At 43.0% G+C, this 26,070-nt stretch overlaps 1 protein-coding gene across 1 annotated transcript in view; it reads left to right on the top strand.

Moving 5' to 3' along the window:
• The first annotated feature begins 11,462 nt into the window (after nt 1–11,462).
• Nucleotides 11,463–26,070, top strand: part of ARHGAP28 (Rho GTPase activating protein 28) — a 217,929-nt gene continuing 203,321 nt past the window's right edge. The window contains exon 1 of the mRNA XM_073631379.1: nt 11,463–11,812. Coding sequence (XP_073487480.1) covers nt 11,715–11,812 — 98 coding nt within the window. The 5' untranslated portion in view covers nt 11,463–11,714. The remainder of the gene's footprint in view (nt 11,813–26,070) is intronic.

Here is a 26,070-nt window from a genome sequence, read left to right as displayed (position 1 = left end):
TAGCTACCAATTAGTGAGTGGTATTGATGTACAGTAACCTCTAGCAAACCAATCAACAAGCGGAAGTCATGTGCTGTAACCTCTAGAAAATAATCAGTGAGCCATAATGTGTGCTGTGACCTCTAGCAGCCAGTCAGTGAGCAGTAATGATACACTGTAACCTTTGGCAACCATTCACAATCGTTGCCTGATCTGTTTCAGTAAACTGACTTTAAGTCTAGCTGCTATTTATTGTATGTCTCAGAGCAGGTATACAGCGAAATTGCATGGGGAGGGGGCAAGAAAATGTTTGCCCAGGGTCCAATCAATATTAAAGATGGCCCTAAATACGGGTCTTTATCTGCTAGGAGAGAGGGAAGCGTGACCCATGTTTGACGCACTGAATCATGTGTGTGATTTTATCTCCTGCTATCCAGGTCTGTTTACATATATTAAATGCTTTTAAAAGCACAGCAGTAGGGCAGCTCAGTGAGGGGTGCAACACCTGCTGGTTCTAACTAGTAGATAAGAAATATTTTTATACAATATTTTATATTTAACCAAGAGGTAAATATTATAGAGGCAATTTTGTTTTTACTTTATCAATAATATAATATATATGAAGAATAATATATAAGATACAAAGAAAATATATATATATATAAGAACACAATACTATCTCTGTAACTGCATAGGGAGGAATATATTATTTACAGGAATTTAAAGTATCAAAAAATGTGCTCATAAGGACAGCAAAATACCATTTTAAATGACCAATAAAGAATCAAACTTATGTGATACAGATAGAGCCCATTTTTATAATGCTACTTCTGCCAAGGTGCTTAGTTTAACAGGCCACCTTACTAGGTACATTTTACAATTTACAGAATTTAAAGAAAAACATTAAAATAACCAGCAGAGAATATGAATTCTGAAAGCATAATATATTGCAGACTTCTGCTGCTATTATTCTGCGCCATTGTCCTCCTCTGATAAAGGAACAAAAAGAGTAGCTGATTTCCATGGCCTTTTCACACCTCTTTTGCTCATCATATAATAACCTTCAGTATTGGATAGCATTAGCTTCCCGGCATTGCAAGTGATATAGTGTCAGATATGCTAAGATTGATTTGTAATTCCAGCTTTAACAGAGATAAAGCAAGGACATTAATCTTTTTGGATGTTAGTTCTCTAACAGAAAAAGGAGAAATAGCAAAAATTACCTGAAAACAGTGACAGTGAATTAAAATAATGGTAAATTATGCAAATGATTTTCCATATTGTTGGAGAGATTGTGGGATGCATTAGGTATCCCTGACTTACAAAGCTCTATAAGCCACTCACATTTTTATACAATAGCCAATTTATAAGCTCAAAAAAAGGCACATTCAACAGCTTTACTTAAAGTAGTATTAACCCCTCTTGTTTTCCAATAATTTATGCAGATCCACCAAGAAAACATTTCTCAATATATTATATCATCCAAATTTCATCTAAGAATGTACCCAAGCATTTATGTCTTTTAGTTCTAAAAAGTCTGTCTCTCTGGATCACTCAGAGACTGTCCTTGTCTGGATTATTCTTAGCCCCCATCTACAGCAATATATATAAATATATGTATATATATATGTGTGTATATATATATATATATATATATATATATATATATATATATATATATATTTTTTTTTTTTTTTAAATAGGATAAATGTATGTTAAAGGAGGGGAGGGGCAGTGAGGTCATGTGTTTTGTTTTTTATACATCTAAGGAAGGGGAGCTCAATTCAAATCGCATCAAAGGCTATGCAGAAAATTAAGGGATATACATGGTAAAGGTAGTCAGAATAAATGTGTGACTTTAATGCTGTATTAGTGTCAACATCTGATAATTACCTAATAGGATTTATATGTTGCATGTACACATTGCTATACTGCATAATGTCATAAAATGGCACAATGCTCAGTTAAAACTATTCTGTGATCAGAGAGCGATCACATGCAGCAGCATTGCCCACATGTCAAAATTACTGTGTGTATATATTAGCAACATTAAAAATACCATCCAAACTGTAGCCACATGCTGTTATGGTGTTTTACTCTGCCCACTCATTGTGACGGTCCATTTGCCATACACAGAGATGGGCATCGTGGTCCACATGGCGTAAACAGACTTATTACAGTTACTGCTAAAGATCTAGTATTACCAATTGTATCTGCCTCATTGTCACCTTTGTTATCATTCTGCCATGCCCATCCCATACTCGGCAATGTAATTTTAAGCTAAGAATAGTTCTTGCACCTATTTATAGTTTGTGTCCACTGACTCATTGTTGCTATAAAAAATACATGGTAACTTTAAAAAGGAACTGTCCTTTAAAAATGCTTCCAATTGTCAACAATGCATAGTGGCAACCCAATGACAGCCACCTGAGCCACCTCACCAACAGACATAGTTTCTTGGTGTGCCAGGTCTCTCCCCATGTCACTATCATTTTTTCAGTGTCCCAGAAGCTGCCTCAATGCTATGTCTCTTGGAGCAGCCAGCTCCTGTTTGTGTAAAGCATGATCATCTGAGCTGCTAGAATCACTCAAACTGCAACTGGCATCTGCAGAATGGTGCATGGCTAGGACAGGATATGAGTTTTTGTCTGGTTGTGCACCAATTGCCAATCAAGGCACTTCCGGAGACCCTTCAGGGGCCAACATGTTTGCCAATCAGCTGTATGTTGTGAATGTCTGGTCTTGCAGCCCCATCTCACACCAGTCATCTGAAGAAAAAAAAAAAGATAGGAGGACAAAATATGGCACCACAGAGATGTGTTTTTCAACCAAAACATGTATTCTCTGTTGTTAAAAAAAATTAAAGTCATAAAAAGGGATGGACCGTCTCACAGCAACTAGGCCCGAACTGTGACAAAAAAAAAAAATAGATCCAGGCATGTTAGACTGAGTAGCCATACCAGGGGCAGACTGACAACTCATAAAGCCCCTAGGCAGTAGGAGATCATGGGGCCCACTGTGTCCCCACCCACACTCAAGGCACACCCACACAAAGCCCCACCTACATTTTGCAGCTAAGCTGCATAGAAGGGGCATTTAAATATCAACTGCAAGTGGAAGTTCCCGCCTTATTTCTGTAGAAACTGCTGGGCACTTCCAGATGTAGAGATGGCTGCTGCTGTTCATGTTGCAACCAGGGAAGCTTTATGAAAGCAGTGGGCCTGTGTGCAAGATCATAAGTTGGACTTGAAATCTAGAGAAAGAAGTGCAGTGAACAGCAAATGTTGGGTGTGGTTTTTAAGGGCTGTGGGTAGAGCCTGCTGGTTAGTACAGTAAAGATGCCTGATAATTGAGGAGTTGCCTTGTGTGGCCGTTCAGCTCCAACTAAGCTTCTTCCTGACAGGGTTGCCAACCCCCCACAACTTTTTTTTTTACATTGAGAAAACATGGAAAATCTACATTTTCAGACAGAATACATTTTTTACTGAGAACCTGAGATATGCCAGAAACTAAGAGAGGAAGAGGGGATGGAGGGATAGAGGCAGAGGGGGTGGAGGAGAGATAGGAATAGGTTGGCATAAGAGATGGGAAGATGGAGATGGGAAGTAGGAGGGAGATGGAGGAAGGGGAGGGAAGGAGGGGGGAAAAAGGAGGGGTGTGAGAGAGAGAGAGAGACACAGAGAGGGGCAGAGAGGAAGGTGAGAGAAGGGAGTAAGAGAGAGGGAGATGAGAGAGAGGGGGTGAGAGAGAGGGGTGAAAAAGAGAGGTGAGGAAGAGGGGGGTGCGAGAGAGAGAGGGGGGTGAGAGAAAGAGGAGGAGAAGAGAGAGAGGGGGTGAGCGGGAGAGAGAGGAAGAGGGGGTGAGAGAGAGAGGGGTGAGAGGAAGAGGGGGTGAGAGGGAGAGAGAAAGGGAGTGAGAGAGAGAAAGGGAGTGATAGAGAGAGAAATGGAGTGAGAGAGAGAGGGGGGATGAGAGCAAGAGGGTGAGGGCGATCAGTCTGTCTGCTATTCACAATTATGGCCCATCCCACTATTATATGAAGCACAGTGCATCTCCCTCACACACACACAGGTGTCCCCCCCCATTATAATGAGCACACACCCCTCCTCAGGGCTAAAGGAGGGTCCCCTTTTATGGTACATGCCCCCCCCCCGCAGAACATCCACAGGGCCTCGTCCCCCTACTACATAAAGGAAATACAGAGACACCCCACACACACACACACACAGGTCTCCTCTCAGTGTGGTCTCTCCCTGGTCTGGGTAGAAAGCAGGCTCTCACAATCTGCTCTCTGATCCCTCTCCCTTCCACTGTTACAGCCAGAGTTCTCTTACCAGTCCCGGAAGTGTCCTCCTCTTCTTCCCTTGGCTCTCTCAGTCCCAGTCTCTCCTCTTAGGACCGGACCCAGAGCATGCTTACTCCATCCATCCCACTAAATCCATCCAGCCTGGTCCTCCTAGGAGTCTCTCACGGGTACTCCTACTTGTCCCGACCCTTGGACAGCCAGAGGGCTCAAGTCCGCCCCTGGGGGTGGGCCTTGCAGCTGTCACCAATTAACCGCAGATGGTGCTGATAGGGGCTCACTCAGCAGGGCCACCCCCCACTCCCTTGGAGTTGAAAGACAATGGGGGAAGAATGAAGCTGGCCAACAGCAGATCAGATTTTGATAGGACATGCAGCCCGACGGACCCAGCCCATCAGGCAAAAGCCTAATATGTCCTATGGCCAGTCTGGGCCTGACAGCAACAATATCATTTTTTAACCACTTCAGCCCTGGAAGGATTTACCCCCTTTCCTGACCGGGCACTTTTTTGTTATATGGCACTGCGATGCTTTAACTGACAATTGCGCAGGCGTGCGACATTATACCCAAATAAAATTGACGTACTTTTTTTTTACCACAAAAAGACCGACAATTAAAAAAAAAAAAAACAATATTTTTTACTTTTTGCTATAATAAATATATAAAAAAAAATGTTTTAAAAACAAATTTCTTCATCAGTTTAGACCGATATGTATTCTTCTACATATTTTTGGTTTTAAAAAAATCACAATAAGCGCATATTGGTTTGCGCAAATGTTATAGCGCCTACAAAATAGGGAATAGATTTATGGTATTTTTATTTTTTTTTATTTTCTTTACTAGTAATGGCAGCGATCAGCGATTTTTATCAGGACTGCGACATTGCGTCCGACAGATTGGACACTTTTGCTGCTTTTTTGGGACCATTGACATTTATACAGCAATCAGAGCTATAAAATGCACTGATTACTGTGTAAATGTCACTGGCAGGGAAGGGGTTAACACTAGGGGGTGATCAAAGGGTTAACTGTGTTCCCTAGGTGTGTTTCTAACTGTGAGTGAATAGGAATGACTAGAGGAGGAGCCAGATCATTGTTCCTACTTAGTAGGAACAGACAATCTGTCTCTCCTCCCCTGACCTGAACTGACTGGCGCTTGTGACGAGCAACCTCCTATATTTAATTCAATAAACAGTAGGGCAGTCACTAATCAAGGGACCCAAAAGCTGGTGGAGATCACTGTAGTAGTGGTTATTAATACAGTAATTTCTGGCTTTCACTGGAGTTGGCGAGGTATGGAACATACTTATATGGTTAGGCAACATGGGAAAAGCAGCGCCAATCCAAACACTCAATTCCCCTTGACCTTCACAGCAGCAATGGGTGATGAAGTGAAACCCTGTCCGCCATAATGTCGCAGTCACAATAAAAATCGCTGATTGCTGCCATTACTAGTAAGAAAAAAAAATAATAATAAAAATGCCATAAAACTATCCCCTATTTTGTAGACGCTATAACTTTTGCGCAAACCAATCAATAAACGCTAATTGCTATTTTTTTTACCAAAAATATATAGAAGAATACGTATCAGCCTAAACTGAGGAAAAAAATGTTTTTTTATATATTTTTGGGGGATATTTACTATAGCAAAAAGTAAAAAATAATGCGTTTTTTTTTTCAAAATTGTCGCTATTTTTTTGTTTATAGCGCAAAAAATAAAAACCACAGAGGTAATCAAATACCACCAAAAGAAAGCTCTATTTGTGGGAAAAAAAGGACGTCAATTTTGTTTGGGAGCCACGTCGCAGGACTGCGCAATTGTCAGTTAAAGCGATGCAGTGCCGAATCGCAAAAAGTGCTCTGGTCTTTGGCCAGCAAAATGGTCCGGGGCTTAAGTGGTTAAGAAATTAGATTTTTTAAAAAAATTATTGGATATGTTTTACAGCAGAAAGTAAAAAATATTGTTTTTTTTTTTCAAAATTTTCCATCTTTTTTCGTTTACATCGCAAAAAAATAATGATCAAATACCATAAAAAAAAAGCTCTATTTGTGTGAGAATAAATGATATAAGTTTTATTTGGGTACAGTGTTGCATGACCATGCAATTGCCAGTTAAATTTGCACAGTGCCCAATAGCAAAAACTACCCTGATCATGAAAGGAGTGAAATCTTTCGGAGGTCAAGTGATTATATCGGATGGTCAAATGTAACTATTATTTGTGTTATCACAATGTTAATGTTATAAAAAGAAACTGTATCCTTTGACCATAGAACTCATTTAAAGCTACCCTCTCACTTCTGCCTGTCAAACTGTGAATACTTACCTGTCCAGCTACCCATCCCGTCAGTCTCACTTTCTACTGCTGACAAAGACTCCTATGCATTGGTCATGCTTGCAGACATTTTGGACATGGTGCCCCATTGCGTTCTGTGCTTCTTCTAGTTGCCCCCCTACATTATTATTGTGTCCTGTAATGGTCCCAAGAACCACAGAGCACAGAGAGGGAGCAGACATCTGACACAGCCAGAACTGTCATATGAGGGGATTCTGCAGACTGCACCAGCTCTGTAACAGCAAAGATCCGGGGCATGGGTAGCAGGACAGGTAAGTAGTCGCTCTTATCTTCTACAGGCTCCCTTGAAAGTTTAACTCCAGCCTCACCATCAGCCTTGCACAGTTGTACAGAGGGGTTATACCAGGGGGGGGGGGGGGTTCTGTACTGATTGGGGGGACAAGGAGGGGAGCTCTATAGTGGGAGGGGAGGATACAGTTGGGCTGGGGGGTCTATACTGAAGAGGGGCTCTATATTAGTGGAGATTGGGGGGTTTCTGTACTGGGGGAATTGAGGGCTCTGTACTGGGAGGGGAGGAGAGGTTTAGGCTAGAGGTCTGTAATTCAGGAGATTTGGGGGACAGGGAGGGGAGCTCTATAGTGGGAGGGGAGCATAGAGTTGGGCTGGGGGGGTCTATACTGAAGAGGGGCTCTGTATTATTGGAGATTGGGGAGTTCTGTACTGGGGGAATTGGGGACTCTCTGTACAGGGAGGGGAGGCGAGGTTTAGGCTAGAGGTCTGTATTGTGGGAGATTTTGGGGACAGGGAGGGGAGCTCTGTAGTGGGAGGGGAGGATAGAGTTGGGCTGGGGGGTCTATACTGAAGAGGGGCTCTGTATCAGTGGAGATTGGGGGTGTTCGGTACTGGGGGAATTGGGGGCTCTCGGTACTGGGAGGGGAGGAGAAGTTTAGGCTAGAGGTCTGTATTGTGGGAGATTTGGGGGACAAGGAGGGGAGCTCTATAGTGGGAGGGGAGGATAGAGTTAGGCTGGGGGGTCTATACTGAGAAGTGCCTCTGTATTAGTGGGATGGGGGCTATACTGAGGAGAATTTGGGGGAAAGAGAGGAGAGCTCTGTACTGGGGGGGGGGGAGAGGTTTAGGCTGGCGGTTTGCTTAGAGGGAGATTGGGGGATGGGGAGAATTGACGGGGTCACTTTGAAGGTGAATTAAACCCCGCTATATTTTTTTTATGGGCCAGCAGGAGTCTTAATGTACTAGTATGCATAGCATACAGCATTTGCACATAATGGCATACTTACCTGTCAACTGACCCCATCCAGCTGTCAGCGCTTCCACTGGTCACGGGTGCATACATCTTCCCCACAGTGGCGCCACTAGGGGGGTGCAGACCGCACCCAGGTGACACCCACCAGAGGGGCGACACCAGGGGCAGACTGCCCGGCTGCTCTGATGCCCCTTGAAAGGCTGAACTGCTTCTGCCGTAGATATGCAGGGCTGGTGGAAGCGGTGGAGAAGTGATCAGTCTGTGACACACTGCATCCAATCACAGCCTGAATGGGGAGGAGAGCTGGCCAGAGCAGACAGAGAGGGGATCTATCACCTCTTATGCCACGTACACACGGTCGGAAAATGTTCGATGGGAGCTTTTTTCGGGAATTCCGACCGTGTGTAGACTCCATCGGACATTTTCCATCGGAATTTCCGTCACACAAAATTTGAGATCTGGAGTTCAAATTTTCCAACAACAAAATCCGTTGTCGTAAATTTTGATTGTGTGTACACAATTTCGACGCACAAAGTTCCACGCATGCTCGGAATCAAGCAGAAGAGCCGCACTGGCTCTTGAACTTCATTTTTCTCGGCTCGTCATACGTGTTGTACCTCACCGTGTTCTTGACGTTCGGAATTTCCGACAAGATTTGTATGACAGTGTGTATGCAAGATAAGTTTGAGCCAATATCCGGTCGGAAAAAATCCATGGATTTTGTTGTCGGAATGTGCGATCGTGTGTACGGGGCATTAGTGTTGAGACGCTGGCCGCTGTCAAAGTCCCACCTCCTGGATTGGCTCCTATGATAGACACCACACTGGTCCAATGCTGGGAAACTGGACCAGTGTGACGTCTATTATAGGATCCGATCAAGGAGGCGGGACTTTGACAGTGGGCGGCGTCTCATCTCCAAGTGGTGATAGATCCCCTCTCTGTCTGTTATGGCTGGCTCTCCTCCCTGTTCAGGCTGTGATTGGATGCAGTGTGTCATCTTCCCCACAGTTCTGTGTAATGAATGATCGCTTCTCCTTTTGTGAGTGGCTTGTATTTTTTCTTTTTAATATAAATGCTTTGTTTTAGGTTCATTTTGAACTTGGTTCATTATTCATTTTTCACAGCTTGAGGGCCTATTCACACTATGAATCGCACAGAAATGCATTTGGGGTGTCCTGAACTTTACATTGACACCTGCTACAGATCACAAGGGCAGTGTGTTTCGAATACAGTGTGGGAAACAAGCAGGTAATGTGGGTTTCCCAGACCACGTACCAATGTGAACAGGCCCTGAGAGCAGCAGGTATATTGCCCCCCCCCCCCCCCCCAAAAAAAAAATATACCACCAGCCGCCACTGCCTGAGAGAGTTCCCCTGCTCCACTATCCCAGGCTGCATAGGACTGCTTCATGGTTCTAGGGTCTTTCACAATAGAATGTGGTAAGGAAAGCCACGTACCTGTGCAGCTTCCCACATTGCATTCCCGTGTTACTGCCCTTGTGATCTGCTGCGGATGTCAATGCAATATTAATGACACCCCAAACGCAGGTTGCAAAAATTATTGGGTAACACCATGTTTTACCGCACCAGGTGACACCAACCCTAGTAACGCCAGGGGTGGATCCGGGGGGGGGGGAGCAATGGGGCAAAATAGAAATAAGCGAGCAGGCTGGCGGGTGAGCAGAGCGGGCCAATGGGTGAGTGGGAAGGCAGGACAGTGAGCAGGTGGGCAGAGAGATGACATAATCTCTCACCGTCCGCCCTGCATCACCGCAGTTCTGCCCTCACTATGTAGCCGCGAGCAGCAGAAAGATTACATCATCTCTCTGCTGCCTGCCTTCACTCTGGGACACAGCAAGTGACAATCCACACCTTGTGGCAGGCAAACAATCCGCACCTTGTGGCAGGCAAGTGCCAATCTGCATCTTGTGGCAGGCTAGTGATGAGGCAAGTGACAATCCGCATCTTGTGGCAGGCAAGTAACGTAGCAAGTGACAATCTGCACCTTGTGGCAGGCAAGTGACAATCAGCACCTTGTGGCAGGCAAGTGACAATCCGCACCTTGTGACAGGCAAGTGACAATCTGCACCTTGTGGCAGGCAAACGACATGGCAAGTGACAATCCACATCTTGTGGCAGGCAAACGACATGGCGAGTGACAATCCGCATCTTGTGGCAGGCAAGTGATGTGGCAAGTGACAATCCGCATCTTGTAGCAGGCAAGTGACGTGGAAAGTGACAATCTGCACCTTGTGGCAGGCAAGTGATGTGGCAGGTAACAATCTGCATCTTGTAGCAGGCAAGTGATGTAGCAAGTGAGAATCCACATCTTATGGCAGGCAAGTGACGTGGCAAGTGACAATCCACATCTTGTGGCAGGCAAGTGATGTGGCAAGTGACAATCTGCACCTTGTGGCAGGCAAGTGACAATCTGCACCTTATGGCAGGCAAGTGACACTCCGCACCTTGTGGCGGACAAACGACATGGCAAGTGACAATCCACATCTTGTGGCAGGCAAGTGATGTGGCAAGGAACAATTCGCATCTGGTGACAGGCGACGTGGCAAGTGACAATCCACATCTGGTGGCAGGTGACGTGACAAGTGACAATCCACATCTTGTGGCAGGCAAGTGATGTGGCAAGGAACAATTCGCATCTGGTGACAGGCGACATGGCAAGTGACAATCCACATCTGGTGGCAGGTGATGTGACAAGTGACAATCCGTATCTGGTGACAGGCGACGTGGCAAGTGACAATCCACATCTGGTGGCAGGTGATGTGACAAGTGACAATCCGCATCTGGTAGCAGGTGACGTGACAAGTGACAATCCGCATCTGGTGGCAGGTGATGTGACAAGTGACAATCCGTATCTGGTGGTAGGTGATGTGACAAGTGACAATCCGCATCTGGTGGCAGGTGATGTGACAAGTGACAATCCGTATCTGGTGGCAGGTGACGTGACAAGTGACAATCCGCATCTGGTGGCAGGTGACGTGGCAAGTGGCAAGCTGCATCTGAAGGCAGGTGACGTGACAAGTGACAATCCGCATCTGATGGCAAGTAACATGGCAAATGACACGCTGTATCTGGTGGCAGGCGATGTGACAAGTGACACACTCAGGGCTCCCACTGATTCTGCATTATGGTGAGTTGAACTATTTTACTTTATATTACAATGTAATAATAGAAATAATGCGCTTCAATCATCCCGACACCATAAAAACCATGGTGCCGGGATGATTAAAGCGCCAATACCAGCCATTTCCTCGATAAATTGCCCGCAAAAAAAGTATTTTCTGGCAGTGCCCCTCCCCAGATTAGTCTCTGGATCCGCCCCTGAGTGACCCCACTGCTCCCCCCCCCCCAGTCTTCCTTTTGGGTTCAGTCTGTTTGGTTGCTTGAATGGCCGGACAATGATGACATCACTCCAGCGCAAAGTGGCACTGTAAATTGACGCAAAGCTGTACATGTGTGGCTCAGTGTACATCACCACTAACAGGCAGGGAGAAGCAGTTATAATAGGAGAAGCCAATAGAATCTCTTCTGTCATCCAAACACAACCTGTCAGCGATTTTTTTGAATTTTAGGTTCAATTCCGCTTTAAGAGAACTGGTCATAGCGGATGGAAAGCAACTCACACAGGAGACATGAATGAAGAGTGAGAAGAGGATGAAAGGTCCGGGGTCATCCGTGTGTATGAGGAGCTGTCCCTGTCCTCCAAGTGACAGGACACCCTCCATGTAGTCGGAGGAGCTCAGACACTGGCTGGCTGTGGGGTGGGCGGTGTTTCCTCCTGTCCTGCTCTCACCCCATTCTCATCACAAAGGGCTGCGGCCGGGAGGGAGGAAGCCATGCTCCGGGACTCCGGCTACAATGGAGATCAATGATTCCACCAGTGTGGTCCTTACAGGGTACCATTCATACACCCCACCCCGGACCATGGCGGAGGAGAACCTACTCACCTCCATCAGGTAAGTCCTGAGCACCGCTCACTATGGGATCCCTCCGGAGATCTGCGATGTATCCATCCTGGACACATAGATTGTCAGCTCCTGTGCTCTCTTCAGGATTAAATGGTCAGTTGTCTGGGGCCCCAGAGTCCGGGGGGGGTCCTTGGGGATGTTTAAAGTTCTGCAGTTCAGCGATCTTCATACAAAGTAGACTTTTCTAAAGTTTAGACTTCTCTCTGGCAGCCTTTGAAGTGCTCCAATACAGCTACATTCACACTCGTCTGCATGGTGAAATGCAGCGTTTTACTGGGTGCTCAGCGTTTTACCGCATACTCAGCGTTTTACTGGGTGCTCAGAGTTTTACTGGGTGCTCAGAGTTTTACTGGGTGCTCAGCGTTTTACCGCATACTCAGCGTTTTACTGGGTGCTCAGCGTTTTACTGGGTGCTCAGCGTTTTACTGGGTGCTCAGAGTTTTACTGGGTGCTCAGCGTTTTACTGGGTGCTCAGCATTTTACTGAGCACTCAGCGTTTTACTGGGTGCTCAGAGTTTTACTGGGTGCTCAGAGTTTTACTGGGTGCTCAGCGTTTTACTGGGTGCTCAGAGTTTTACTGGGTGCTCAGAGTTTTACTGGGTGCTCAGAGTTTTACTGGGTGCTCAGAGTTTTACTGGGTACTCAGCGTTTTACTGGGTACTCAGGGTTTTACTGGGTGCTCAGCGTTTTACCGCATACTCAGCGTTTTACTGGGTACTCAGCGTTTTACTGGGTGCTCAGAGTTTTACTGGGTGCTCAGAGGTTTACCGCATACTCAGCGTTTTACTGGGTGCTCAGCGTTTTACTGGGTGCTCAGAGTTTTACTGGGTGCTCAGCGTTTTACTGGGTGCTCAGAGTTTTACCGCATACTCAGCGTTTTACTGGGTGCTCAGAGTTTTACTGGGTGCTCAGAGTTTTACTGGGTGCTCAGAGTTTTACCGCATACTCAGCGTTTTACTGGGTGCTCAGAGTTTTACTGGGTGCTCAGAGTTTTACTGGGTGCTCAGCGTTTTACTGGGTGCTCAGAGTTTTACTGGGTGCTCAGAGTTTTACCGCATACTCAGCGTTTTACTGGGTGCTCAGCGTTTTACTGGGTGCTCAGAGTTTTACTGGGTGCTCAGAGTTTTACCACATACTCAGCGTTTTACTGGGTACTCAGTGTTTTACTGGGTACTCAGCGTTTTACTGCATATGCAGCATTTTACAGCATACTCAGCATTTTACTGTGCGCTCAGCGTTTTACTGTGCATGCAGCATTTTACCGCATACTCAGCGTTCTACTGCACATGCAGCATTTTACCACATACTCAGCGTTCTACTGAGCATTCAGCGGTTTACTGTGCGTTTAGCGTTTTACTGTGCATGCAGCATTTTACTGGGTACTCAGTGTTTTACTGCACACTCTTTGTTTTACTGCGTACTCATCATTTTACTGGGTACTCAGCGTTTTATTGCGTACTCAGCGTTTTACTGTGCATGCAGCATTTTACCGCGTGCTCAGCGTTTTACTGTGCATGCAGCATTTTACTGCGTACTCAACATTTTACTGTGCATGCAGCATTTTAGCGCATACTCAGCGTTTTACTGTGCATGCAGCATCTTACCGCGTACTCAGCGTTTTACCGTGTACTCAGCGTTTTAATGCATACTCAGCGTTTTACTGCATACTCATCGTTTTAATGCGTACTCGGCACTTTACTGTGTACTCATCGTTTTACCTTGTGAGATAGCGCAGTGCCTGTTTCAGCGCATCGTGCTGCTTTTTTTTTTTTTTCCTTTTTTGCGGTGACATGCAATGCCATCCAGTGCGATACAGAAAAATGTACACATGCTTCATTTTCCACACTGCACCACACATCACACCAGCATTGTGGTGTGAACAGGACATATAGAAGACAATTATTTTCTGGGTGCCCCAATGGTGACCTGCGTTTATCTGGCGCAGAAAGGTCACCGCACAAAGTGAGAATGAGCCCTTAGGCTAGGTTCACACTTGAGCTTCTTGAAGCATTTTTTATGTGTACTCACATTTTTGGGCTTGAGCGTTTTGTTTTAGCCAGTGGAAAGCTAGTTGCTAGCAGAGCGAGAGGCAAGAAATTGTGTGAAAAAAAACACACATTACTCGAGTATTTCAGGTATTTTTCCGGCACCCCATTGAAGCCTAATGGCCCGTACACACGATCAGAAAAACCACTTTCGAATCGATCGTACGATAATCTGATCCTTAGTACAGAGCTTTTGAGAGTCGATCACGACAAATTATCCAATGGGACAAAAAATGTACAAAAACTTCCTGCAGAAACGTTATACAAACTCAAGTCAGAAAGAAAATATTTGTGTGTGCTGACCTTGTATAGATAACAAACAAGTGCTGATGATTGTTTGAATGGTTCAGCAGTCTTAAGGTTACCTTCACATCACAAGTCATCGGTTAACGCACGCACGTTAGATTGCTTTTATTCGAATGTGTTGTAATGCGCAGGCGTTTTTTTGACTTGTCTTATTTGCCTAGCAGTACGTTGCGTTTATGTGCGTTTTTGAGTGTTTGTGTGCATTTGAACATGTTGCGTTGTGGTATGAACAGGACACCATAGGTGTGAGCAGCCTATTGCATTGGGGTGTGCACCCCAGAGGTCAAACACATGAGCAGTAGAGCAGTGGATGGTGTCAGTAGGGAGAGATTGAGATTGAGATGAGATTGGTTTCAGCAGTTTTTTTGTTTTTATTATTTTATTATTATTTATTAAACAAAATATTTTTATTTTTTTATAACATTATTTTTTTGTTGTTGTTAGGAGCCCTATTGAGGAGCTTTGGGGAAATAGCAGAGAAAGGGAATGAGGACAGAGATTACCCAGTCCCTTTCTCTGTAGCATCAGGGGAATCTGCGTCGCACAGTGTGATTAGGATGTGCCCAGGCACATCCAGCACACCCTGTGCACACACACATAGAAGACATTTGTTTTTTAAGTGCCCCGATGATGACCCGCATGTTTCCCATACAGAAAGGGCATTGCACAAAGTGAGCCCTTCACCTAGGTTCACACTTTAGCTGCCGTCAAAAGAAAGGAAAAAAAAAATCGGGCAAGAATCACAACATTCTTTAGCAGTGGATCTTAAGTATAAACATTGCTGTAACGATTTGTCCTTTAGATCAAAGGAATACACTTTGATGTGTAAATGAGGGAACCACTTAAACACTAAACTCTTTTCTGATATTTGTTGGTTTAAGTTAAAATAATTTTTTTTTGCTAGAAAATTACTTAGAACACCCAAGCATTATATATATATATATATATATATATATATATATATATATATACATATACAGAGGATTTCCCTTGAGGGGGAGATGTTCTAGTCCTATGTAATGTGCATAATTGTTTGTAGTGGTAGGGATTTGTAGTTAGGAATGCAATGTATAAGCTGTAGATACTGAACAAAATAATCTTCTCTATTTTTGATACATATTTGTTTTCTTTTTTTTTAGAAGGGACCCTAGAGAATAAAATGGTGGCTGTTGCAATATTTTATGTCACACTGTATTTGCGCAGCAGTCGTTCAAATGAAATTTTTTGGGAAAAAAATATACTTTAATTAATTTAATATTAAAAAAAACTAACCATTAAAGTTAGCCCAATCTTTTTTGTATAATGTGAAAGATTTTATGCTGCGAGAATCGTGAGAGAATCGTTATATTTTTATTCTAAGCAAAAATATCGTGATTCTCATTTTGTCCAGAATCGTGCAGCTCTAGTTCACGCCAATGCGGCTTTGAAGTCCTGCTACTCCAAAGTCGACTATTCAGTGCGATTTCATTGTGGCTTGCTGACATTCTGTGCCTCTTCATTTAACAGATGTCAATGCAAGTCACAAAGAAGTTGCACAGAAGTGCAGAAACCTTTTGAAAGTCGCTGCGCCCTTGAGTAGCACCGATTTAAATGGTTCCATTGCTGCAAATTAGGTGTGACTTGTCATGCGACTTTGAACTGTCAAGTCGCACTTGTGTGAACCAGTAATTGAAATCAAACCAGAATTCTGGAAAATATCTATCTGTAGCTGTCTGATTTCTTGTACAACCCAAAACTCTGGTCAGTTAGGGAGGAAATGGTGCTGCTATTGACTTTAAAGTATTAATAAATATACATTGGAAGTTGCCTTATTGCCATCACATTTTAGAATAGTCTTGGATAAATAAAGCAGTGTGCAGACTGTTGTGGCTATAGAAATCCTGTATAATGATGACAGTAAGCATGGTGAGGTTCTAGGAGCGCTCAGAACTGAACATTTAAAATAACGGTGGTATGGCATGGAGTCATATTTTCCAGGACCGTGCTGACTGCACCACTAATCCCATAGAGGAAAGCTGCCAAGTCTTAATTTTTAGCTTCATTTAGTCTCTAGAAGCTGTAATTTAGAACAATATGCTGCACTGCAATATCACACAAATCTCAGATATCCCAAATGGGAAATCTGTCAATGGGGCACTGGTTCTGGTGTCCCTGGTGACAACCAGGGACTTCCTCTCACTTCCTGTTTTGGCTATGGGACAGGAAGTGAAGGGAAATCTCCCCAATGGTGAAAATAAATAACTGACGGGGGTTATAATCCTCCCCTACTCTTTCAAAATATAAAGAATGTGACTTTAGTCTGGTTTATTTTAGTTTTGTTTTATTTCTACTTTAAGTTTTGCCCTGCTAACTAATGCACGTTGCACTCAAGGACCCAATCATGTTAAAGCTGGCAATACACTAAACAATCTGATTGTACACTCTCTCTGTAATTTGCTTTAGGCTCACCACGCATGTTACAATCTGATTGTGCAATCTCCTTTAGATCTACCAACAACTACGTATGTATGTAATTGTGGCCATACATGCGTAGATAAATGATTGATTTATTTTCCAATTGATCTCTCTCAATAGGAATAACCAATTTATAGTCGACATCCCCCATTCTATCGATATGCCACAGATAGGGAAATGGATTTGAATTGACAGTTAGGCCCTCGTTCCTGCTATGCGTTTTAGACAGAATGACTTTCACATGATTCTACTTGTCATATAAGACAGTTCATTTACTTGAATGTGCTGTCTTATGCACGTTTGTCGCCCAAAAATAATCTCCTGCTCATTTTCAGGCGACAAGCTTCACGCGATTTTTAAAGATGCGGTTTGCTGCGATTGCTGTGCGATCCTGACGCTCTACAGAATGGCATCATGTTTAGGATGCCATTGAAGGATAATGGTGCCCAAACGCATACCACGCATTGTGCTGCGATCAGCATGCGATTTGGAATCACGGGCAGAATTGTGCCGATTCTATCCACGATTCCAAATTGCAAAGTGCCAATGGAGCCTTGAGATACAATGGTAACTTACAATCCTAAATTATCAATCACATCTCTGTTTCTACCGTGTAATCTCATGATCTGATCAATCCAATCGCTGATTGGATATCGATTGACTGCTGGTTTTCCAGCAAGCTTGTTTGACAGAAGCCATCTGTGACATCAGCTTCTGTCAAATAAGGACCTGTACACATGGGCCAAATATCAGCTGGAATCTACTGTATCGGTTGATTTTGGACAATATTTTCCCCGTGTGTATGGGGCCTAACTCGATTGGAAAGAAAGTTGGCTGTTCAAAGTATGCAGATTCAATTGTTTTGATTGAATAATGTATCAATTGGATTTAAAAAATTCAAAGCATGTATGGCCACCATATGCCTGATTGGATACAAATTGGATGGTTTATGTAGGTCCTCGTTATGCACAGTTTTGATAAATCTAAAGTTGACTCTCCAAAGATTGTATGGTTAGCTGTAATGTGTATGGCGATCCTTATGCCACGTACACACGATCGGACATTCCGCCAACAAAACCGTGGATTTTCCGACAACAAATGTCCGATGGAGCCTACACACCGTCGGAATTTCCATCAACAAGCTCACATTGAACATTTGTTGTCGGAAATTCCGACCGTGTGTACGCGGTATTTAGAGTTACCAATCCTGTTTAACCACTTCAACTCCGGAAGATTTACCCCCTTCCCCGACCAGCCCATTTTTTTGCGATACGGTACTGCGTTACTGACAACTGCGCGGTCATGCATCGCTTTACCCAAATAAAATTGATGTCCTTTTTTTCCCACAAATAGAGCTTTCTTTTGACGGTAATTGATCACCCCTGCGTTTTTTATTTTTTGCGCTATAAACTAAAAATGACCGACAATTAAAAAAAACAAAAAACAATATTTTTTACTTTCTGCTATGAAACATATCCAATAAAAAAATGTAAAAAAATCCAATTTCTTCATGAATTTAGGCCAAAAAGTGTATACTGATTCGTTTGCGCAACAGTTACAGTGTCTACAAACTATGGGATATATTTATGGAATTTTTAATGAATTTATTTATTTTTACTAGTAATGGCGGCGATCAGTGACTTATAACAGGACTGCGATATTGCGGCGGATAAATCGGACACCTAACTGACACTTCTGACACTTTTTTGGGGACCGGTGACACTAATACAGTGATCAGTGCTAAAAAATATGCACTGTCACTGTACTAATGGCACTGGCTGGGAAGGGGTTAACCTTGGGGGTGATGAAAGGGTTAACCATGTGCCTAGCTGGTGTTTTACTGAGGTGCCTTTACAAGGGGAAGGCATGGATGGATGTTCCTGCTTTACAGGAATAGAGGATCCATGCCTTCCTTACTGACAGAATGGCAATCTGCCTGTGTACCGACCGATCATGGGTGCTGGTGGACATTAAGTCCACGGAACCCGCTGATCGGTTTCCGCTGTGTAGAATCACAGTGGGAGCGAGCTGCCGGCGGCATGCGCTCACGCCCGCTACCCAAAGGTGCAGAGTCACCTATACATACGTGATCCTGCACAGCGCGGCCGCCCTGTAGCTGTAAAACCATAGCTCCCAACTGTCCCTGATTTCGAGGGACTGTCTCTGATTTCGAGCAATGTCCCTCTGTCCCTTATTCCTCCTCATTTGTCCCTCATTTTGGTCTGATTTATATAGAGGTATATAAAATGCACTTTTTATCTGTGCTAAATCTTTCAGCTGATTTCTAAATTGCTGCATATGTAAATTCCAATAGCCAATATAAAGTAATAGTAGTGGTAAAAAAGCACTTGTGGGTTTAACCAACCTTGTTTTTTTTGTGCAATTCTCCTTTAAGGGGAGTGTGGCAGGGGGTGTGTCCTTTGCATGCATACTTTTGCTGATAGGTGTCCCTCATTCCCATCTCAAAAAGTTGGGAGGTATGGTAAAACTGCTATAGGGCAGTCGGCAACTGGTTAATAGAAGGATAAATCTAAACAACTCATTTCATTTCTATCCAATCAGGCATGGAGGCCATTGCGCTACATAGTTGATGGTAGCTCTACGGGAGATTGTATAGTGCAGGGATGCAATTAGCGGACCTCCAGCTGTTGCAAAACTACAAGTCCCATCATGCCTCTGCCTCTGAGTGTCATGCTTGTGGCTGTCAGAGTCTTACTATGCCTCATGGGACTTGTAGTTCTGCAACAGCTGGAGGTCCACTAATTGCATATCCCATAGTGCATGGTCACCTTTTAGATCTACCAAAACGATGTAATAAAAGAACATACCTATCTAATCCATTTAATTATTATCAAATGAGAAAGGCTCTTAGCAGGTCTAAAGAAGATTGTACAATCACATACCTCCCAACATTTTGAGATGGGAATGAGGGACACCTACTAGAAAATGAATGTTGTCATAGGACACGCCCCCTTAAAGGAGAATTAACCAAGAAAAAAGGTTGAATTAAATCCACAAGAGTTTTTTTTTAAGCACTACTATTCCTTTATATTGGCTTTTAAAATTTACAAATGCAGCAATTTAGAAATTGGAATGAAAATTTTAGCTCTGACAAACGCTTTTTGAAAGCTAAAAAGTGCATTTTATATACAACTATATAGATCAGACCAAAATGAGGGTCAAATGAGGAGGAAAGAGTTATAGAGGGACATTGCTCCAAATCAGGGACAGTCCCTCGAAATCAGAGACAGTTGGGAGCTATGCAATCAGATTGTATAGTTTATGGTCAGCTTTAGGGGTGTATGTTGCCCCTCCCCCTGTACTTGGTAGAAATCATTGCCCAGACCTGTGTAATGGGCATAGTGTTAAAGGTCTGCAGAGCACTAGACGGATCTTTCCTGGACTAAACCAGAGCTTGTTCCAGACCGGAGTTAACAGGAAATGTAGCAGTGATTAGCAGAGACACACAATGCCCTCCACTTCTGCTTTGTGTCTGCAGGATGGGAGTCATTACTTTGTTGTTGTCTGACCAAGTCTCTGTTTATGTTTTGCCTGTTTGTGCTTATCCAGCTCAGATGGTGTTTGGCCTGGAAATAGTTGTGATTCACAAATACTGAATGTTAGCACTCGTATGAATAATATATTTTGGGAGCCTTTGGAATGAGGCAAAAAATCAAGCCATTGAACAGTGACCACAGGACTGTCTCCAATTTCTAATGTTAACACATAGCAGCTGTCCCGAAGTAATGGCTGGAACTCGCCATATGTGCCGCTAGCAGTCAGCGTCCATGCTCCACGGAGAGTTTATTAGCTCAGCATGTGGCCTTCTGGAATGTGAAACATACGTAAGGGAATTACACGATATTTCATCAAACGCTTTGGAAATAGACTAAGCCACGTCTCTCGGTTTTCTTCCCTCACCCCCTAGGCTCAGTGGCGGAGGGATTCTTTATTTATATTGGAAGATGAAGTCAATTATGAGTGGAGTAAATAGGATCAGGGGAGCGAGATGGGGGGGACGGCAAGGAAGCTATGAGTTTAGGATTGACATCAGCGTATCGTTTTATGCTGTCTAGTAAAAAAATGCAAGGCGTTATTGGTCTAGAAATCAGTGCAATAACAATGGTAATTTATTGTCCAATGAGCAGACAGGTGACACCGGAATCTATAAAGCGGAGCTAGGGAATCCTGGTGTCACATGCTTGGCCTCGAAGTGCAGCAATCATGTGTGAATTCCAAGACTTGTGGAACAGAAATTCAAAACCCATATATTTATTTTATTCATTTATTACAGGTACTTGTATATCGCCATCAGTTTACGAAGCGCTTTACATATATATATATATTGTACATTCACATCAGTCCCTACCCTCAAGGAGCTTACAATCTAAGGTCCCTAACTCACATTCATACATACACATATCAGGGCCAATTTAGCCAGGAACCAATTAACCTACCATATATGTATTCAAATTATTAAAGAGGAGCCCCCCCATCTCATTATTCTTTTTAAACTTAATTGTACACAGGCAAGTTCAGCCATTCTCAATCAGGGTTCCGTGAAACCCTGGGGTTCCTCCAGAGGTTTCTAGGAGTTCCTTGAGCTGTGGCTAATGAACCACCTTTTTGATGGTGCCTACAAAGTTCAAGGTTCAACATCACTTAGCAAAGCTAGCAGCATGACAGAAAAAATATATTTTAGCTGTCTTTAAGGGTGGCATTCTGAGCACCACTTTAAGGGGAACATTCTTCCTATTGACCACCAATATAAGGAGCATTGTTCCTATTGACCCATGATGAATTGGTTTTAGTAAGGATTCATCGAGATCTGAAAATTATTTCTGGGGTCCCTCTAGGTTTAAAAGGTTGAGAAAGCCTGATATTCCTAGAATACTACAAAACCCTGGTAATAGACTACCTGGGAAACCACCGGGATTACTTAAGTGACAACAGAGTCATAATAGGGTTAAATAGCCCCACTGTGCGAAAGTGACCCCTATTGGCTTATTAAAAAAACTTGTCTTAGCCTCTGGTTAATTCTTTGGATTGTACTGTATGATGGGTCGTCAACTGCAATAGACCCTATTATAGGTAAACACCCCCCTGGGCAATCATCCACTCTGTTATAGTGAATAATGTTCCGTAAGATACCTTATACAGTAGGGAGTCACATCTGAGCTCAAGTCCCCAAGGGCTTTACACACCTTGGTTGTCCCTTTATATCCTAGTGGTCATGTACTATGTTTGTAAATTTAAAGCAATATTTATCGCGGGGCAACCTAGTGTGTATTGACATTTGGCATCCGGACGATTAGTAGAATATGTGTTCTGTTGCTACTTTGTTTCATCTGAGTGACTCTATAATGCTGGGAGGCAGTAGATTTCAGCACTGAAATAATTTTTGATACCAAGCTATTAATAAAGTTTATAATTTTTGTTATGTAATGCATTTATGACTCTATTGTCACTTAAGTAACCCCGCTGGTTCCCCAGGTAGTCTATTATCAGGGTTTTGTAGTATACAGTGGAACCTTGGATTACGAACATAATCTGTTACAGGAGAATGCTTGTAATCCAAAGCACTTGCATATCAAAGCGAGTTTCCCCATAGAAGTCAATGGAAACGAAGATAATTTGTTCCGCATTGACTTCTTTTACATGCAATACCGCATGTGGCCAGAGGTGGGGAGCGCCGGAGAGCCTCGGAAATACTCAGGGACAGCTCGGCTGAACTCGGAAAGCCTCGCAAAGGCTCAGTAACACTCGGGAATGGAGTATTTCGGAGTGATTCCGAGTATTTCTGAATCATCCAATACTCGTAAACCAAGGTTCCACTGTATTATTTGTCTGGTTATGATGACAACACCCTAAAGGGTTAGTGGTCTATGGGAGTTCACTAATTCTAAAAGTATGCAAGGGTCTGGTTTATTATTTTTAGATATTCATAGACCCTGGGTTATAGGCTGCTACCTTCAGGTGATTGGACATTGTAAAACTTTTGAACACACCCCCTCCCCCCCTTCAACATACCTACCCCATTCTGTGAGTCCTCAGTTTTTTCACCAGTGTCCTGTAGGTGACGGACGTCTTTTCCCTTATAGATGTTTCTTTGCTTAAAATCGTGTCCACAAGTTTCCCAAGGTCATTTATAGCCTCTCTGACATGAAGCGGAATCTTAGGCATCAGTAGATATGGAGGCCTACCTCCATATTCCCATTTACTCGCCCCTTTAATTTCTGAACTTTGCAGTAGGAGACAGACATTTCCAGTTTGCCTCACTGCTGTCTGGCCTATCTCTGCACCCATAGTTTTCACAAAGGTGTTTGCTCCCCCTATTCACAATCTTAAGAATTTAGGGCAGTAAGGTTACCAGGTACCTAAACAACCTTCTTCTGGAGGATTCATCAACCTCACAACTGTCTGCAAATGTCGAAAGGACTATCCAGATTCTTCAGGCTTTTGGTTGGGTAATCAACATTCCAAAACTCTTCTCTCCAGCTTTCTCTTCATTTGGAATATCTTAACCTCATCCTAGAGATGGCCCAGGCAAAGGATTGCCTTCCAGCAAACAAACTTCTCTCTCTAAGGTCTCATGCTTGGACCTTAAAAGGTAATTAAACCCACATCATAAAAAACTATCAATAAATGCTGGTATTACATGCTATTCATTGCTCACTCAGTCACTATGAGATTCCTTTCTGTATTCTGAAAAAAACCTGGTTGATCCTGCTGTTCTCTATCTCCCCCTCCTGTCCATGTCCTCCCTATCACACCTGATTAGCCCTTGTGACTATAGAGTCACACATGTGGGCATATACACAGTGGTAAATTACAGCTCCCTCCCTCCCTCCCTCCCTCCTCCTCCATACCCACTAACCAGCTAAACACAACGGGGGCATGTAATCTACCAATACATGTAGATTGATGGGAACTTCACCACCCTCTTATTCCAAGACACAGGCTGTGACAGCCTGTGACTGGCAGAAATCCGCCCATGCCATGTTATTGCCAAAAATAATAAAGATTTCATTTCAAATATATATATTTGTATGACAGTTTATTGATATTAATTATTTATTTTTTCTCCGTATCCCAAAGACGTTTTTGTTTTTGAACATGTGACCAACAGCAGAGGACTAGAAGCTCCTGCTGGCACTAGACAGGCGGAGAAAGAGCTGGGTCATGTGACAGCTGTATATCAATTAGGAAAAAGTTATTTTAATGTTTTTTTTGTTTTTTGTTTTTTCCTAATTGTAGTGCCATATATACAAAAAGAGAAGGGACGATGTAAATTAAACAGTGTGTGTTTAGAATCAGTTTAAAGAGGAACTGCAGTCTGCTCACATAATTTGCAATAAAAAACATGTTTGCCATTCTGAAGCTTCCCTTCAACCACTTTGCATTATATTTTATATATACTGTGATTCTGTACTTGCCAAATATGCTTCAGAAATCTCCCTCCACTGAGTCTGGCTGCAACCATTTTAACTGGGGGCAGCTGAAGAAGCTTTAATAGATGGAAGGATGAAAAAATTACTGAAGTTCCACTTTAAGATCCAAAGGACATCCCTCAGTGCTATTCTCTATGAGTGTCCTGGACATATGGTTGCCTCATTCAAGTCTATTCCTTTTGCTCAGTTTCACACAAGGCTCCTCGAACAATATTCTGTTGGCCTGGTATAATCTTCACCTCTTGACCTCCTTATGCTTTTCCAGCCAAGCAAGGAATTTTCTAGCTCTGGAAATGGGAAAGTCCTTTGTCCCACCTATGTGGAAGGTGATAACAGATCCCAGCCAGTGTGAGAGGAAGAAGCAGTAAAAGAATTCAGATGGTTAATGTGCTGACAAGCACAAGCATGCCGATAGGAGGAGAGAGCAAAGGTATAGAGAGATGAGCTTGTCACTGTACTGCTTCTCTGTTCACTGTCCAGTTACATCACTGGAATCATCATTGTACTGCTTCTCTGTTCACTGTCCAGCACATAACTGGACTCATCACTGTACTGCTTCTCTGTTCACTGTCCAGTCACATCACTGGACTCATCACTTTACTGCTTCCCTGTTCACTATCCAGCACATAACTGGACTCATCACTGTCCTGCTTAATCATTTAATTGACTTCTGACGAAGGGACATATTGGAAAATTTTATCGATCAGCAGTTATCAGCTTTGAGTCCCGCTGTCAGAATACACCACTCCCATACACTCTGATGTATTTCATGCCTATTACACTGAACCTAGCAGCCCTGTACACGCACACAGGGATGACATGTCAGACCTATCATCTCTGTATATCCCCACAGCTGTGACATGTGTCCGATTCCTCCATCCCCACCTCGTTTATATGAATGGAGGAATCTGTTAGTTTTTTTTTTTTTTCGTTCAGTCCACCAGCTGAAAAAAAAAAAAAAAAACTAGCAGTGTATGGATGTTGAAAGTCTATCAGAGAGTAATGGAAGATAAATGTTTTCTCTCCAAGCAGCACTGACCTCTGTCAAAACAGCAATTCATCTGTTCCCAGTTAAGGGTATTTTCTATCATTTCTTTGTCGGATGTGTGCAAGGAATGAATCATTAATCTTTTAAAGCCCTTGTAAATGTAAAATACACAGTGAATTCAGCATATGAAAGTAAAACAAAACCCTTTTTTTTTTTTTAAGTCTTTTGTAATTATTTAAAAAAATGATGTACATCATAGTATGGGGCTTTTTGTTTCCTTTTGTCTTATGTCACCATAATATAACTCATACATATATTATTCATTACTTGGGGTGGAAAAAAATCACAAATCTGACTGTACAGAATTCTTTGGCAAGTAAGACACTTCATATACATTTTATTCATTTCAAGGTTTTATTTAGTTGCTTATTTGGAGCTTAAAGTGGAAATTTACTCTCTCGATCAGCATTGAGTATTTTTCATCTTTATGGTGCTAGCATTAGTAAATAGATAGGAAAGTATATCATTTTACATTTCTTCAGTCACTTTCTGGTTTCCGGGCCTAGGCAAATGATGTCATACATCCCAGTAGTCTTTAGCAGGGGAGGAGGGGTTTTCTTAGCTAAGTACACTCTCCTTTCCACCTGCTTGAGCTAAGGGCAGATAGATTCCAGGTAGGATTGCCACCTTTTCTTCAAGTCAAACCCAAACACTTTAGCGGCGCACAGAATTTTTTTTTTTTAATAGTAAAAATGATACATACAGTATATGTATTTTGCAATTCAATAACATTTCTAGTCATATTAAGTTAATCACAAGAGTCCCCCTTTACATCTGAATCCACAGAGTTCCCTCTGGGGGACTCTGCAGACTCTGTTGTAAAGGAGAACTGTTGGGACTCTAACATGAGGGATGCTCTGGAAACCCTGATTTAGGGGGAACACTGATAACTCTGATGTAAAGGGGAACTCTGATGTAAGAGAAGCCTGATTTACCTTAGTG

This window comes from Aquarana catesbeiana, linkage group LG05 (genome assembly GCF_042186555.1).
Source record: "Aquarana catesbeiana isolate 2022-GZ linkage group LG05, ASM4218655v1, whole genome shotgun sequence".
NCBI lineage: Eukaryota > Metazoa > Chordata > Amphibia > Anura > Ranidae > Aquarana > Aquarana catesbeiana.
Note: the sequence above shows the minus strand (reverse complement) of the source record. Positions and strands in the feature narration are given on the sequence as shown.